Source organism: Colletotrichum navitas (genome assembly GCF_030913465.1).
Source record: "Colletotrichum navitas strain CBS 125086 chromosome Unknown LY79scaffold_19, whole genome shotgun sequence".
In the NCBI taxonomy this organism is placed as follows: domain Eukaryota; kingdom Fungi; phylum Ascomycota; class Sordariomycetes; order Glomerellales; family Glomerellaceae; genus Colletotrichum; species Colletotrichum navitas.
Genome location: NW_026850565.1, coordinates 433756 through 450109, shown reverse-complemented (window position 1 = coordinate 450109; position 16354 = coordinate 433756). Strand labels below are relative to the sequence as shown.

Below are 16354 nucleotides of genomic sequence, written 5' to 3'. Positions count from 1 at the left end.
TTTCTCTTTTCATTACCAATATCTGGGCATCTTGAGGATGGGCTGGTATCAAAGCATACATGTACATTAGAAGGGCATTCGCACAAACTCAACGCATTCCTCATGACGTGTTGTCATCATCATCCTTGATGTTTTATCAGACACCTTTCATCCTTTCGCGCATGCAGGGCCGCTCCTTACAAGCTTATCCCAAAGACGAAGGCCATGCTAAAACCGACGACGGAGGAAAGTGCGAGAAGGTGGGCGCCGCTGCGGGCCGCACCGCTGGTGCCGCTAGCGCCGCCGGTCGAGTTGCCGTTGCTGTTCCCGCTGCCGCTGGTCTCGTTGGTGGTCTGGTCCTTGACGGTGTGGAGCGTGACGCCGTCGGTCTTGCACTGCTCTGAGGACAGGGTGGTGGCATTGGAGGTGAACCGGATGTCGGCGCACTGCGTGCCGTCCCAGTTAGCATCTTAGTCCACTCAATACGCAACGCTGGTGATTCGGAAACGTGAATTGGGGGGCAGGGATCGGGTAAATACGTACGTTGTACAGGCCCGAGCCCGAGTCGCCGACGGTGACGACCTGCAGACTGCCCCGCTGGCCGTTCTGGGCGGGCTCGGGGAGGGGAAGCTTCTCGATGCAGAGGGTACCGGAGCCGGTGGCGTTCCACAGCTCCGGGGTGAGGGTGATGTTGTACGTCGTGATGTTTCCGTCGGCCTCGAGGCCGAGGTTGATGAAGAGGTAAGTCCAGTCGTGGTGCAAGTCGAGCTCGACGGAGCCGCCGTCGAGGGGCCAGTCGGTGACGTTGCCCTGGCCATAGGGGACGCCGGCGCCTGAGGTCTGTCAGCCATGCGAGGTCTTTCGAAGCGCGTACCTCCCCTCGACGTTCATATTAAGAAGAAGAGCAGAGCGGGGGAAAACGGGGGGCGAGGGAAGGGGAGGGGACATACAGGGGTACGTCCACTGCGAGTAGATCGCCTCGTTGACCGCGCTGAGGGTGTCAGCGCGCCACGCGGGGAAGACGAGGCTGAAGTGGGCGGACGCGAGGTTCGCAGCGCCGAGGGCGACGAGGAAGGTCTTGCAGGTCATGGCGAACCGAGGTTTTCCGGCGGTGTGGCGCTTCTTTTTCTGTTTTCAAAACCCTGTACGGCGGGATCGAGGATGTCTTGAGATGAGAGAGCGAGGATGCCAAGATGTAGGGGGGAGAGAGAAGGGCGAGACTGCATGAAGAACGAGAGTTGGCTATCGAAGCACTTAATATATATACGGGCGCCCAATCTCCCATGTCGAGGCAATAGATGGCATTGCTAACCCCCAAGCGAGATAGCTTATCCCCTCTGTCGGGAGAGAGACATGAACAATGACGCGAGTTGTAGCTGCGGTGGAAGATGAACTAAAGCAGCCCTAGGGGGGGTCCCCCGGCTTCTCTCTCCCTCTCGCTGGCTCGCACGAGGGGTGGGAAACCACCTCACGAACGCCACAAGGCATGCCGCCAAGCGAAGAGGATGTCGCCAAACGGACCTATGGCAATCATCCGCCTTTGCGAGTTATGCAGAGGCAAGCCATGATCGTCACATCTTAGTCCGAGCTGGTTCAGCCGTTCTGACCGGGCTAGACGGCGCATCTTCACTGCAACAGAGGCAAAGGGCACAGGGAAACGACGGTGAGTCAATTATCCTCCCCCGCAACAGGAAGGCGAACCAATAGAGGACGCCAATCCAGCAAGTTTTCCTTTCTCGCCCGTCTTGGCGTAGCGGGGAGAGAGACAGCTGTCTAGAGGAGGAAGGTAAGATTCAGTCGCATGGTGTTCTGCGCAGGAAACAAAAAGACTAGACGTCGACGAAGGAACGACGACGGTTGATAGAGGCTCAAGACGTGGCATGGTTCCCCCCCTTGTCTGGGCGACGAATCAGAGGGGCGTGTGGCGTGGATGGTTGGCGCTAGCGTGGTGTCTCTGGACGCAAGTATCTTGCTCAAACTCCCGCACCCGTGGCCCGAATGGGGGAGGAGGGGGAATGACATGCGCGCGGGATTGGCCCCAATGTGAGGGAACGTAGTTAGAGGATGAAGGGTTAGAGGATGAAGGGAGTCGGAATGAAGCCCCGTTTGTTGTCCGGGCGATTACACGTGGCGAAGGAGTGTTGTGCCAGCCGGGTATGCATTTTCAAAGAGGAGTTGGTATATTTGTGGTAGATGTTTTTTTGGACTTGGAAGAGGGCGGATGAGGCTTGGCGTCTGTGTGGGTTCGTGGCTACAACTAGGCTACAACTACAGTGACAGCTTGATAAGACCATGCAATTTGACACAGATTCTCGAGTACGGTGCTTTGGGCGCGGTTTGATTTAGGTTGTGTCGATTGTAAATTGTAATGGTCGGAGACCGATACCAGAAGCGCATGTCCGTCCCTTCACCCATTCCATCTTGCGCCATCATTCGCAACTTGTTCCTTGTCGAGGAGGCCGGGACGGAACCCGCCGCCACACTCCCCGGGCCCGGGACGGGGTCAGAATCCCCCGCCGCCCGCCCGGGAGTCCGGATCATCTCCACAAGATCCGGCGCGGGTGCGGCGAGAGTTTCGGTGGTAGTGCTTGGGCCTCGCGCCCACAGACCGAAGAAAGTGGGGAACGTGTAAAAAGGTGACGGCGCGAAGCTTGGCCGGCCCCGCCGGCGAGTCTATCTCGACTGCACCCGCTGGCTCGAAAACCTCTCGTGACTGATGGAGGACAGGGATACCGTTTATTAGGCGTGGTGAAGTCGCAGCTGTCTTGGTCTTACGCTCGATGTGATCAGGAGCATTATCAGTTGTAACGTCACGATGCAGCAATCATGACTCAGAAGCGCTTGATAGTATCAAAGTTGCTGGGCCATCACACAAGGTGACTCAGCCACAAAGCGCCGATGGTTTAGTGGTAAAATTCTCCGTTGCCATCCAGCAGCGTCGGGGAGCCGGGGGTTCGATTCCCCCTCGGCGCATAGCCTATCACATTTTGCTGGCTAGTCGAGTAGTCTTAGTTTTTGGGTGTATGTGCCTGTGCTGTGTGTGTGTGATGTGTATGTATATTGTTGGGTTTGGTCATTTATTTAGCTTGACGGGCGCGTTAATAGGATGGGGCAATTAGTAGCGCGTTAAGTCGCGAGGATTGGTCATACGTACTACACACGTACGTACTATATACATACATATATATATATATATCTGTGACAAACTTAGTTAGCTAGTGCAAATAAGTACGACTGGATCACCAAATGAATGAGATTTCGCTTCGCTGAGAAATGAATAAGATTACTTACTATTGATATACTGAATGAGTATTGAGTCTCGTTTGCGATTTCCAGTGCCCGTAAACAACCCCGATCCCAAGCATCTAAACTTGGCTCGTCGCCCTATATGATACGAGGTATGGTAACGTCGTATCAAACAAGCTTTGCGATGATGGCCAGCAACGGCGATGAGGCATTGGGACGCAAGCAACATAATTCAAGTCTAAAAGTCGAATTTCAGACACAAACTACTCGCCGGATAGACTCGACGTAAGGCGGCCAATAATGGACTAGCATTTGGAGGTCCTTGGAAAGTCGCATCATTGGGATCGTGAAGCGTGGGAAAAAGATGGGGAACGCCGCGGCGGCCTCAAGTAACTTGTATCTTTTGGTCTTTTGGGCCTAGCTATGTGGGGCAATGCTCAAGCTAGCGAGCCAATGGTCCCACTCAGTCAGATTCCGCCTACCGTTCAGCCCCGTCCGGGGCAGGTCGGTACTTTGGCACCGGCTGTCGAGATATTATCGAGTATTTCCATTGAACACGATCATGGCTTTGAACTGAAGAAGAGGCTGGTATTACTGCATTGAGTGTCTAAAAAAGTATGATTATTCTATCAAAGTCCATTATCTGTGGTTCGAGGCCAGCATTGACTAGAATAGAGCCGATTGGACTTGCCTGACCTAACATTCAATCTGGGCGCGAAGTCACCTTCTCTGATGAACCCCGATTGTGACAGTGCACGGGCCACTGAGGCCAAATCGCTGCGCCCCCAGAAAACGGCACAGGCAACCACTCAGAAGCGACGGGCTTGAGTCACTGGATCGTTCAAATCCCCAGGCAGCCCTCGCGCATCTCGAATTCGAATCTCTCTCTTCCTCATCCGCTCCGACTACCTTCAATCTCTCTACCTTCTTCTCACCTTCAATCTACCCTGACCTTATCTCATCACAGCTAACCTTACTTATCGATACAAGCTCTTTCTATCTTTCCCCGCACCCCACGATCCATCCAATGCGCTGGTTGTAGCAGTTGTATTATTCGCCGCCAGCATGGCTTTCATGAAACCTCCACCGGTCCTGGACCGACGGGACTGGCCTGACTTTGACAGAGGTCCCACGCACCGCCTCGACAGGAATCATTACATATGCAATTGCGGAGCGCCGTTTGCCATTCGCCGACAGCCAAACTCCACGGCACTGGGACAGGTTAGTTAACGATCAATAGACGGACCTTCTCTCGAGCCGAGAGGCTAACAATACCTTCCTAGCCCCGATGCTGCAAACCCATCCTATCCAAAGCCTGGAACCCACCCCAGGCCTGTGACTCAGCCGACGGCGTACAGCCTTTGGCCCCCATTGACAAAGACCTCGCCAACGTCCACACCTTGGACCTAGCGAACATGGAGTGCCGAGCTCCAGACATCAATTCTGCTGCCCTTGATGTGCTCCCAGAATCGCTTTCCGAGTTCGGAATGGCTACTTTGGGTGCATGCGATGACTGCCTGACCACTCCAACGCTTTGGCGCTCGAGAGGACGGGACGACATCATCATGGCTCTGTCGGTTGCTCTCTAATGTGGTGACGATGTTGTTGCTTATTCGCACTGGTAAGCTTGCCGCTCGCAGCATGCTTCGCTTGTGATATGATCCTGACGGCAGCTTCCAGGTTGGCCAAGGACCTGAGTACGTCGTAAAACTTCTCGATCGGCCATCTAAACCTGATAGCGCCTGTCCACAAGATTCCACGCAACCAACGCCTTTCGCAAACAACCTGGCTCAGCAGATCGCCGAGTTAACAACGCTCTACCACCACGACACCCCTTGCCAGCATCCTCTGGCTTCTGAGACTGATTTGAGTTCCATGCCTGTTGCGACGTTCGACGTTGGCAGGCTCGCAAGCGACGACACCACCCCTTTCCCCCAGTTCAACGCCCTCTCTTCTCTTATGGCGGTCATTACCACGGCCTGGCCCTACGGGGCCCTGCCGGTATCCGCTGCACACGACGACGATATGGACGGCAACATGGCCCAGCTCTCGCCCCTCTCCGAGCTCTATGAGATGCCGGACGAGACCGACGACTGGGCCGTGCTCATGCAGCAGGACACCCTAATTACCGGCGCCTTCGAGATGGCGAGCTTCGACTATCCCGCACTGGGCACCGACTACCTGACTACCGACTACCAGACTACCGACTATCAAGCCGCCGACTACCTGACCACCGCACCCCCCCAGGACATCTTCACCGACCCCGCCGTCCAATACGACATCGAGCAGAGCCTCCAAACCGCCGCCTTTGACTTCAACGCCCCCCTGCCCGACTTGTCCGCCTCCGGCTACCTGTCCGGCGCCGACCAGCTCTCCTCCTATTTCGGAAGCACACACACTTCCCCTTACGAGCCCGCCCTCGACTTCTTCCCCGAAGCCGGTAACTTCTCCTCCTTCGTCTTCCCGGGCAGCACCGACGGCTCGTCCCCTGAGGCTACTACTGCTCCTACTGCTTCAGCCGCCGCCACCGCCACCGCCTCCCCCGACTCGGACGCCGCCAGTATCGGCGCCAGCGCCGCGTCCCACCCGTTCCGCTGCGCCGCCGACGGCTGCGCAAAGTCCTTCCGCAAGGAAGCCCAGCTGAAGCAGCACCAGCGCGTCCACCGCAAGGCCCTCGTCTGCAACATCTGCTGTGCCGAGGGCCGCCCCGAGCACAAGTTCGCGCAGGTCCGGGACCTCGAGCGCCACCTGCAGGCGCGCCACCGCGACGTCGCTGAGCGGGCCAACGTCCGCTCCGAGATCCGCCGGTGCCCCCACCCGGGCTGCGAGCACGAGGGCCGCCGGGACAACGTGTCGAGGCACCACAAGAGCAAGCACGGCAAGGACCTCAAGTGGAAGAGAGGCACTCCACACGTGGTGGGTTGAAGACACGTACACACATACACGCACACACAAGGAACCAAATTTTTGAGCGTTGCGAATTCTGGGCGTTTTGGTATCTTTTTTTCTTAAACATGCATTTCACATTGGATACCTTTTTAGGCTTTGGGAACATCTCGGTCGTCTAGCACAATGCTTTTAGACAATAAAAACACTTCAAATAACTTGGGCTGCCTCCTGTGACACGTGACTTTCGCAGCTTGTGCTTATGAAGGCCGAGTATGGGCGTCTTCTCTCGCCGGGAATTTCTATTTGAAGCTTGGGAGTCGCATGGTCCGCCTATTTGCACTTCCTGTACATAACCAACTATTGTCAACTCTCTAAAGGAATCTGTGGAATGGGATAGTGTGAATCTTATCAATCATGCAAGAAAGCCTTCAACTGTAGCAGTGATCCGCCAGCTCAATACCCCAAAAAACCGCAACAGTAATTACTGGCTGGGGGCTGGAATAGGCTTACTTGTTGTATAACCTGCTGGTGAGCGGGCAACGAAGATCCTACGTCCGTCAAGGGTATCCGGGATAATCCCGGAGCATAATTCAAAACATAATACACCGAACGAATACATAACCATGATTATAACGTGGGTTTGTGGATATGTGTCGCATGCGGTCCAACACGGTAAGAGGGTTGGCGTGCATTACACTAGATCAGCCGGCGGGGCTGGCGTATCCACAAACCGCCTCCGGGCCGCTCTCCCGAGCTGAACTTACAGCTGGCTGACTTCGGTGCGCGATGTCAGTATCCACACTATTGGAATTCAAGCTCTCATTACTACGAAGAACCAGTGGAAGAAAGTAGTATGAAACTGGACAACAGTAGAAACGTATTCTCCAAGTGCATACCCTTGATACCATCCAGTCGTGTAGAAAATAGCCCAAGCGCGGGAATGCTATTCTGACCCTCCATGTCCACCCCCCCCCCCCGTTGGTGATATAATGTAAAAGAGTGGAATCCTTCTGGTAGCAGCGCTGGCTGGCCTGAGTTGTGCGTCCACCTGCATATTTGGTACCGGGAACCATCCAATGGAGGTCAGGGCCAGGGAGGCAGCATGCTCTCGTTGGTTTTCAATTGACAGATATTGATAACACCCCGCTGTTGGAGCACTTTCAAAACTTGAAGAATCTTCAACCCCGGACTCATACCGGACTTGGAGACAAACTTGGGAAAACGAACCGAACACTTGTGCACCCTCCGTGATCACGCAACTGCTTTCGCCAACATTGGCTGGCCTGCCAGGGTCAGGAGTGTGGGTCAAAAAGGCAGTTGCAAGTACCAATGCTCTCTTTATCTTGGAAAGGCTTTTCCTTACCATGTTTCTCTTCCCAGCCTTGATTGTGCAGTACTCATTGCCGATAAATTGAATGCCTACCATCTCCCTTAGTTCATCAGACTATTAGAACGATAACTTCCCGCATCACGAGTACTGATTTGACGATGGCCGGCCCAGCGAATAATCCACCAGTAGCCGCTGCCCCTCCACAGTTGGAAACGGTCTCACCAGTAGATGAAAGGTCACCCGAGACTGAACTTGAGCCAGCCGTGATTGAAGTCGAGGATACCGACGATGTATGTAACCTCAGGCACAATCTAGCTTGTAACTTGTTCTGGTCAAACCACTAGCTGAACGAGTCGGCATCCAACATCGACGACCGAATGTAAGTTCGAGAACTATCGCTATTGAACAGAATCCGAAAGTTCAGTTCTACGTACACGGCGTCTGTTTCCTCAAGTGTCATCGATCATCCTACCGAGAATGGTCGCCGGTATCACGCCTTCAGAGCAGGTGGTAAGCATAGAGTGTCTGGTCTATCTGGGACGGGATACCAATAAATGAGTAGCCTACTACGGTCCGAATGATGAGGTGATTCGCTTTCCTGGCGCCTGAGAAATCCGGGTTTGGAACTAATCGGCCTTGATTTGGCAGAGCGAACAGGATCGCCTTGACTTCCATCATGCACTGATTTCGAAGCTAATAGGGAAGAAACTATTTCTCTCGCCGATCAATAAAGAAAAAGATCAACGGATACTTATATCGGTACCGGAACCAGTATTTATATGATGCCCACTTCAACTTCTGTAGTTGACTGCTAACGAACCCAGAGGCCACGGAAGTGGGAGAGCTCCTTCCTAACTCAGAGGTATAGACAAATCTATATCACCAGTCGTATTTTGCTTTACCCTGAACAAGACTAACTCGCTGGCTAGGTCATCGGCAACGACTTGAGTGCAAACCAACCAACTTGGTATCTGCCAGCCGCATAATAATTTCGGTCAAGGACCTGACGCTAACCCCCGTAGAGTCCCACCCCACCTAACGTCAAGTTCGAGATTGATGATGTTGAAAGCCCTTGGGTGAACGCTTATAAGTTCGACTTCATCTTCTGTCGGCACATGGTAGGTGCCATTGCTGACTGGCCAAAGCTGATGAGCAACATCTACGAGTACGTTTTGGATGTCTCAGATATTATAGACACACTGTTACTAAAAGGGAGCTCAGGAGTACGAACCCTGGCGGGTGGGTGGAATTTCAAGACTACGACCTTCTCTATACCTCAGAAGACGGCTCATTGACAGAAGAACACCAAACACTCAAGTGGATTCGTCTTATTCTTGAAGCCTGCGACAAAATGGGTCGCGATGGTCGTCCATGACCCAAATTGGAGAACTGGGTGAGAGAGGCCGGGTTTGTCAACATCGCCCATGAGAAGTTCATAGTGTCGATAGGACCATGGCCAAAGGACACGCATCACAAGGATGTTGGGATGTGCAACTTGATCCAGATGTTGGATGGATTGGAGGCGTTTAGCTTGAGGGTGTTTTGTGGTGTGCTGGGATGGACAAGGGCCGAGGTACTGGTGTTGCTTGCGATGGTGCGCAAAGATTTGAAATCTTGCAAGTTTCACGCCAAGTATTATTTGTAAGTATCGCATGATCTCACCTCCCAAGCTCTGTACAACAGCTGATGATCGACGGAAAAAGCCACGTGGTATACGCCCAGAAACCAGGGGCCACTGATCGAAAGTAGCGGTGGGCGGTATAGTTGTTGAGTTTCTGAAGGTCGCCCCACGACGTGAATCTTTGGTAAACTAGTTAGTGCTACAAAACTAAGAAATATGTCATAGGCAAGGAAAGATAATAGTAGTACGCACAAGAGGTTTGATTGTTACTATGGTCCTTATCATGGCTTTGAAGCGATACTTGCAGAGTGAAGTAGCGTTTGTGTCTGTATAAGTTGTCACCACCCTATTTACGACACATTTTAGGATACTCTTTACTAGATGAACCGACAAACTAAAGAAAATATATGCGTTGTTTTGTTTCTCGCCCACACAATATCAAACTCCATGCGTAATCCATACGAGCCTTGTTGAGCTCTTCAACAAGACTGGCTGCTCATCTCTTGTCCAGGGTAAGATACTTTGATATCTTGCTCCTAATTCCAGTAAAATAAAACAAACGTCGTTCAAACAGTCCTGGTCTTTCATCATATGCTCTATTGGCTAGCTCTGGTTCTAGGCAGCTCGTCCTTCTTTCTGTGATTTCAGGTTTCCCACATTGCAATAGCACGCATATTGGTGCTTTACAGGCCCTCAAAAGCAAAGAGTCGTTTGATTCGAATAATTAATAACAGTTTGCCAAAGTAAACTGAACCCATAGATCTATAGGCTTAACAGCCCCATACACTGGACCTATATGTGTGCACAACCTCATTCGCAATAGACTAATCAGAACAAACCCAAAACAACGCGAGTTACCAGTCCAACGAGCGCTCTGTGTGTCAAATTCGATCCGCAATCGTTTGATATGGCTTTATGCCCGCCATCAATACGGCGCATCGTACTTAGCGTGATAATCAATATTCCTTCGGTATTGCACACCGATTTCCCGCAAGTCATAGAACCCGAATATTGGCCGGCCGCCTCGAATGAGTACCTTCCATAACGCTTATAATTGTCCTCGAAGGCGGCTCTATGTATCAAATCAGACGTCAAGCCTCTGAGTAGACGAGTCTTAGGAGTCTTACCACATCTATCTGTCGCTCTGTCACTGGGTACTTGATGGAGTAGACATTGTGTCTCATTTCCACCCTGTAGTTGATATCACCATACTTCTGCTTAAGAGCCGCGGAAAGCTTGCTTGGGCTTGACACATATTTACAGCTTATCTTCTGCTCTTGAAATATCTCACTCACAGCGGTTGAGGATCCAGTTTCCATCTTTGATTTCGAATCGCAAGGCGTGTGGCTCCACTTGAATGGCTCCTTTGAGTTTGCGGTCTGTTAGTAGTCTTGGTTTGTGTCTACGCTGTAGAACTGTTTGACTATTGTATCTTTTTCTGATGCCGAGATTTGTTTGTTGAATATCGATAAAAGAAATGCTGATTGAGTATAGACGCAGGCGAGGTTTGATATGAACATTCAGCGTTAATAACACTTTTTCTAGGGAGTCATCACGAGATAGCCTCGCATCCACGGAATTCCATGACACTACCTGGAAGCAGCAGCCCCGAAGTGGCGAGCGGTTGTGAAACCCGAAAAAGTAGAAAAAGTCTATGATTCGTCGCCTGGTCATCATTCCTTGCGCATCATTCCTTGCGCTATGTTACACTGGAAAGATGATCCATACCTAATGCTAATGAGTTAGCTTATCCCACAGCCATAAGACTCAGCAGCGACAAAGCCACCGAGAGGGTTTCATGAAGTTTTATTGGTAAGTTCCCGTTAATGGGGCTTGGCCTGCATACAAAACCCTCTCACAGGGCGCGTGGAACATGGAAATGACTATTGTCTTACATGCTGCAAGCCACGGGGGCTACTTTCCAATCCTCCGCCCCCCTCCCCCTTTTTGTGCTATCAGTGGTGGGGGCTGAGAAGGAGGCAGCGAATCTCAATTTCCTGGTTGTGCCAGCTTACATCCCTGAATTTTGATGACGTGGAATTGCATCTTCCAAAAGCAGGATCGATCAACCTCTCATACTGTATAGTCTTTGTGTAAAAGACCAGTAGGTTAGCGAGACTTATCGCGGCTGCCCGAGCACCTGCAAAGCATGTGAGGCAGTCCTGCCCAGAACCGCTGGATAGCAAGATTATTTCAGGAAGTATACACTCTTCAATCGTTCACGCTTAAATCTCTAGACCGAAAACAGTTTGCTCATGGTAGCTTTGAGGCCCAGGATTGTGAATCAGCTGTGCAATACCAGTAATTGCCCCAATAACATTAAGGTTGATTGGTGCTATCACTCATACATTTGGTTCCAACCGCGTGGCCCGTATGAGAATTGTTCTATCTCTTCCTATGCAATTTTAGTATCATACTAGTCAAGATCCGATGCCTGGACATTTACTCAAGAAAGGCGCCCTCTTGCAAAGATGGAGAACATATTGTGCCTCATCTATTTCAGGATGTGAAATTGGGCACCATGTGTCTCTTCATGTCTTTTGTCCAAATCTCTTGTTGAGAAGTAATGAGAGCCTTCCTGGATCAACGCGCTGGCTTGACATGGTTTGAGAAGGTCCTGGCTTTGTAAACTTCGCCAGCCGATAGTAATTACTATCATTGCTATATGGGCAAAGTGTCTCGTCCCCATCAGGCTGCCGTAGTGGATGGAAATCCTACATGTAACTACACCCTCATTGATGCAAGCAAAAAACCCCTACAACACGCTACATTCCATTGGCAACCTGTATGCCTGAATAAAACCAATCACAGTGATTTTCTACTTCTGTTCGGTGTCTCAGGCCCATCACTTCGCCCACCCTTGGCTTGTAGCCTACCGGATAATTGTGTAGCATAGCCCCCTTGTGCATGCATGCGAGAATTCAGCCTACATCTGAAGTTGCCAAAGCGCTCAAATCCAGTTCCGGGATTGCTCAATGGCTTAGTCACCTAGCTGAGTTAAGACTTGCCCGGCGAGGTCAAAGTGAGCCGAACATCCTTAAAGATCACAACTGGATCTTTCCAGTCGTAAGAGTACTATAGATGGCCCTTATCGCCTCTTGCTAGAGAGTTAGATGATATACCGGTACTATGTCAGTCAAGAGTTCTTTATTGAGTTTACCTCTATAATTTTGTTGTTCAAACAAAAGTACCTATTCCCAATTGACGGGCATCATTCATAGTAATTTGTGATGGATGCCTCTCGATCCTTTGGTAAGACAAGGACGATCTTTATTATCATCTTATTCTCTTCTGACTCTATCCAGGCCCAAAAGTATATCAAAAAGCAACCCAGTGAGGTATGGTGCTTTAATCATGCGAATACTTTTAGCCCAGTCATTTTCGTTTCATTAAGTCTCGTCAGGACGGCATCATTGTGGCTCGAGCCTAGCTAATCCCATAGCAGAGCTTGAATGGAAATGAAACCGTAATGAATCGTATTCGATTGATAGAGCCCGACGGCACTGAGGTCGACATTGGAGACACCGGCAATGATCACGCCAGAAACCGTCCACACTTAGGGACCGTAGCATCTTGGCGAAATAATGGGGGTCCACCGTCTACGATACCGCAAGATGCCCTACGAGGGATTCCATCGGACGGACAAACGGAAATCAATGATCATGGCGACACCGCACAGTTGGAAGCTGAGACCGCCAAGAGCGAGTCAAAAGCTCCTAAGTCCTCAGAAGACGACATTTCGTACGTCGGCGGTGCACCTGGTCTCAGCGATCAGGAACCCGGCATGCCCTTCGATGTATCCGAGTCAGAGAGTGACCTCGACTATGACGATCTTTGGGAGTCCATTGACGACCAGCTCATAGAGCCCCCTCCAGAGAATGGGAGGAAGTACCTTCCATTGGACCAACTCCGCAAGATAATGGTCAAGCCCAGAGTTCGACAAGAATTGAAGAAGTTAAGAGGCATCGACCGAGATACCATTCACAGATACGCCAATGCAGTATGCGATACTACAGACTATGGAACCATGCAAAGGACGACGAGACACAAGATGTTTGCCACTCTAGTTCATATTGAGCATATTGAGGCATTGTCTAGTTTCATCGACGAGAAGATTCATGACGTCCATTTGCCATTCACTTTGGAAAAGGGTCCGCGTTGGCATTTAACATACACTACGACAGACAGGGTGACCACTAAAAAAGTTACTGCCATATTTCAAGGAAGCTACAGTTGGACTAAGGCAAAGATGGACTCGTTCGTTGATCGCCAGTGGCTCTTTATGGCTCCTTTCTTCGACATGAAGGCGAACAAACCCCCCTTCTACCCGCTTGAGGCAAGAGTTGTGCTTCCTTTCCGCAAGGAAGAGAAATGCGATCCGGCATATGGGGGCTTTAGTACCGTGTCGAGGACGCATATACATGAAGCCCACCACAACTCCATGCATGCAAGTATTCAATGCTTATTTTGTTTTTTTTGAGACTATTTGCTAACCGGTCAGAAAAGGGCACTGAACCTTTTTTCGCAATCAAAAAGCTTCACTCCTTAGACCGGGCGGCTTTCGAGCGGGAGCTTCATGCAATGAAGAAGTTCAACCGACAAGGTCATCCGCACCTGATGAAGCTTCTTGCTACATATCAGTATCAAGAACATTGGTATTTTATTTTCCCTTGGGCGAATGGAAACTTGAGAGAGTTTTGGCAGCAGCATGACACACCTCAACCAGACCACCAGCTCGTCGTTTGGATTGCAGACCAAGTAACTGGTATTGCGTCTGGTCTAAACTTGATTCAACACCCTCCCAAAGACCCCACATTAACTCAAGACGCGAGGGATTCTGGTAGACATGGTGACTTAAGACCCGAGAACGTGCTTTGGTTCAAAGATCACTGCAAGGATGAAAGCATCATCGGTAATGGGGTTCTCAAAATTGCTGACTTTGGCCTCACCAGCTACCACCACCACAGCTCCAGATACGATAACGCCAAAGGCTTGAGTTTTGCACAGACTTACAAAGCGCCCGAAGTGGATGTGGCTGAGGAAGTTTCACAAGCTTACGATATCTGGACTTTGGGTTGCCTCTTACTGGAGTTTGTTACGTGGTATCTCAAAGGTTGGCAGGGCGTAGATGAATTCTCCCGCGACCGGGCCAAGAATGACGCGAAAGAAGACGAAATCCCTCTGGACACGTTTTATAACATCATCATTGTGGATGGTGTCAAACAAGCTGTCCTCAAGCCAACTGTCAAAGAGGTGAGAATCAGCGCAATTGAATTCACTTCAAGGTACTGACGAAAGATACCAGTGGATACAGAAACTCCACGATGATGAAGACTGTTCATCATACTTTCAGCAGTTACTCACCTGCATCTGCGATAATCTCCTCCGAATAGATCCCAAAAAGAGACAAAAATGCCCCGATGTGGCAAAAACGATGAAACAAATGGCTGGGGATTGTAAGAAGAATCAAGAATACGCAGCTTCAGGTTACGATAAACCGCCTAACAAGTCCCGCACGACGGGAATTACTGGCTCTGACAAAACGGTTTCGGATTACGGACACGCCGAAACAGAATTCAACACTCAAACGGCGTTGGTTGGATCCAGATCTCCTTCTCCGGAAAGAAGCGATGTTACCCACGATTCTGGACTGCCAAACAGCACCAAAGGCCATAATGGCCGCGTGGTGTATCCAAATGCTTCGATAGAGGATTCGGTTGAAACGCCTAATATCACCACTAAAAGGTGATATCCATTGAGCCGCAACCCGTCTTTAACAGCGGCGATGAGATAAAATAGTCTAATGCAATCGAAAACAGAGGGGGAGAGGCTTCTAAAAGGAGATGAGGTCATCCAGCAGCAAAACTCTCTACTTTATGGCGGAATGGGTCCACCTTGGTTGAGACGGATATGCGACTAGAGATAGTTGTCGCAACCCCAAACCACGTTTCTGTTGTTCAATTGTAATATGACTCGGCTATACAAGGGCATCGCTTAGTGATGTAAAGGCGGGAAGTTTCGAATTGATTTCGTTTTGAAGGATTTTGCGTTTTCCAAGTTACTTCTTTAAGCTAGCATCTGCTCATTGTCTATGCCAATCCTTGCTTATGAGTAACAGACGGCGGCGGCGGCGGCAGCGAGATGCATATTATGTTACCAGTTAGAGTATGCACATACATAGTGGGGCATATGAGAATGAGGATAAGAAGGGCTTAATTATACGAAAGCAAAGGTAAAAAAGAAAGTGTCTTCATATAGTGAAGTGATACGGGTAATGAATCAAACGCCACTTGATATAACATGTGATGACGCTGATACGAAGTGCCAATAATGTATGAAGCTATCGTGACATATTCCTATGAGCAACTCTGATATTGGATGCTCTCTGATAGTATTGGACCCCAATTTCACCCCTTCCATCACTACTACGGATGATAATGAACCTGCACTTTCTCGTAAATGTCATTGATTTCAGTCTTGCATCCCACGTCAGAAAATGAATCGTTGGCTTGTTGATATGTAGCCTTACCGAACCAAGCTTACGAGTAGCATCCACCACAAACTGTCCATGCTGAGTCTTCCAGAGTATAAGCATCTGAAAGTAATGACAAGTTGCATAATCTACATACCGAAAGTCTGTATTTATTTGCACCCAGCCGTCGATCAAGTTCTGCTTTGACGGGTGCAGAGTTGGCGTAGCACCATGGAATGATGGAGCGAACAAATCCAGGCTGCGGTCGAGTCATTTTCAGTGACGCAGCACGCGAATTTGTGTGGTTGCAACTCTGCAATATTAGGATTTATTAGAAGAGCGTCCAAGTTCAGCGTGTTTGGTAGTGCCACGGGGGAGGGAACACGACGATGACAATGCCGATGGGATTGAAGATTGCGAATTGTAGAAATAAAGCCACAATGGGATCGTTCAATTCATCAGCTGGTCAAGGCATTTTAATGGGCCAATTTCACATGTTTCTTCTCGCCCGCTTAACCATCGTCTGAATAATCTCGATTGAGGGGATGCCGGTAAGGCGTTCCAGGCAGCGAGTTGAGATGTGCAATTAACAATACGCAACCTCCTTAGTAGACAGACAAATGCTAGAACATCACTGCAGGCTCTGATGATCATGACGGTCAACCTCACCGAAAACCCCGCACTCAGGCATGACATACTCAGCCTGCTGCCAAATATGCCTTGATATGTTGCCAAGGTGGCACGCTCTTCTTGAAGGTTGCACAGGCATAGAATATGTACATACGCAGTGAGACACACCTGTAAGGAGTTGCGCCTA

At 50.2% G+C, this 16354-nt stretch overlaps 6 protein-coding genes and 1 non-coding gene across 7 annotated transcripts; 5 read left to right on the top strand and 2 right to left on the bottom strand.

Moving 5' to 3' along the window:
• Positions 1–176: 176 nt before the first annotated feature.
• On the bottom strand, positions 177–1068 carry LY79DRAFT_589135 (uncharacterized protein; the record flags this gene model as incomplete). The annotated part of the gene is made up of 3 exons (XM_060561001.1): positions 177–425; positions 523–812; positions 930–1068. 3 exons carry the CDS (start codon positions 1066–1068, stop codon positions 177–179), a joined length of 678 nt encoding a protein of 225 aa, XP_060415798.1.
• Positions 1069–2871: 1803 nt separating this feature from the next.
• On the top strand, positions 2872–2952 carry LY79DRAFT_t87. Its single transcript has one exon. It is a non-coding gene; the product is annotated as a tRNA-Gly (tRNA).
• A 1105-nt stretch (positions 2953–4057) lies between these two features.
• On the top strand, positions 4058–4987 carry LY79DRAFT_135359 (uncharacterized protein). The gene is made up of 3 exons (XM_060550898.1): positions 4058–4446; positions 4509–4846; positions 4906–4987. Exons 1-2 carry the CDS (start codon positions 4291–4293, stop codon positions 4812–4814), a joined length of 462 nt encoding a protein of 153 aa, XP_060415797.1. The 5' UTR covers positions 4058–4290; the 3' UTR covers positions 4815–4846; positions 4906–4987.
• A 113-nt stretch (positions 4988–5100) lies between these two features.
• Positions 5101–6150, top strand: LY79DRAFT_589134 (uncharacterized protein; the record flags this gene model as incomplete). The annotated part of the gene is made up of 1 exon (XM_060561000.1): positions 5101–6150. The coding sequence occupies one exon, from the start codon at positions 5101–5103 to the stop codon at positions 6148–6150; it is 1050 nt and encodes a 349-aa protein (XP_060415796.1).
• A 1452-nt stretch (positions 6151–7602) lies between these two features.
• On the top strand, positions 7603–9193 carry LY79DRAFT_589133 (methyltransferase domain-containing protein; the record flags this gene model as incomplete). The annotated part of the gene is made up of 9 exons (XM_060560999.1): positions 7603–7734; positions 7789–7823; positions 7869–7954; positions 8269–8306; positions 8374–8411; positions 8469–8609; positions 8657–8811; positions 8845–9085; positions 9148–9193. The coding sequence occupies 9 exons, from the start codon at positions 7603–7605 to the stop codon at positions 9191–9193; spliced, it is 912 nt and encodes a 303-aa protein (XP_060415795.1).
• A 2881-nt stretch (positions 9194–12074) lies between these two features.
• LY79DRAFT_549273 (kinase domain-containing protein) lies at positions 12075–15308 on the top strand. Its single transcript, XM_060557462.1, has 4 exons — positions 12075–12317; positions 12371–13512; positions 13572–14318; positions 14371–15308. Exons 2-4 carry the CDS (start codon positions 12535–12537, stop codon positions 14812–14814), a joined length of 2169 nt encoding a protein of 722 aa, XP_060415794.1. The 5' UTR covers positions 12075–12317; positions 12371–12534; the 3' UTR covers positions 14815–15308.
• Positions 15309–16244, bottom strand: LY79DRAFT_549271 (uncharacterized protein). The gene is made up of 3 exons (XM_060557461.1): positions 15695–16244; positions 15595–15642; positions 15309–15541 (listed from the first exon to the last, which is right to left on the bottom strand). Exon 1 carries the CDS (start codon positions 16231–16233, stop codon positions 15988–15990), a length of 246 nt encoding a protein of 81 aa, XP_060415793.1. The 5' UTR covers positions 16234–16244; the 3' UTR covers positions 15309–15541; positions 15595–15642; positions 15695–15987.
• Positions 16245–16354: the final 110 nt, after the last annotated feature.

Coding starts and splice junctions, on each gene's coding strand:
- LY79DRAFT_549271 (XM_060557461.1), bottom strand. CDS start 16,233: ATGTCATGCCTGAGTGCGGGGTTTTCGGTGAGGTTGACCGTCATGATC.
- LY79DRAFT_135359 (XM_060550898.1), top strand. CDS start 4,291: ATGGCTTTCATGAAACCTCCACCGGTCCTGGACCGACGGGACTGGCCT. Junction 4,447..4,508: donor ACTCCACGGCACTGGGACAG/GTTAGTTAACGA, acceptor ATACCTTCCTAG/CCCCGATGCTGCAAACCCAT.
- LY79DRAFT_549273 (XM_060557462.1), top strand. CDS start 12,535: ATGAATCGTATTCGATTGATAGAGCCCGACGGCACTGAGGTCGACATT. Junction 13,513..13,571: donor CCCACCACAACTCCATGCAT/GCAAGTATTCAA, acceptor CGGTCAGAAAAG/GGCACTGAACCTTTTTTCGC. Junction 14,319..14,370: donor TCAAGCCAACTGTCAAAGAG/GTGAGAATCAGC, acceptor GAAAGATACCAG/TGGATACAGAAACTCCACGA.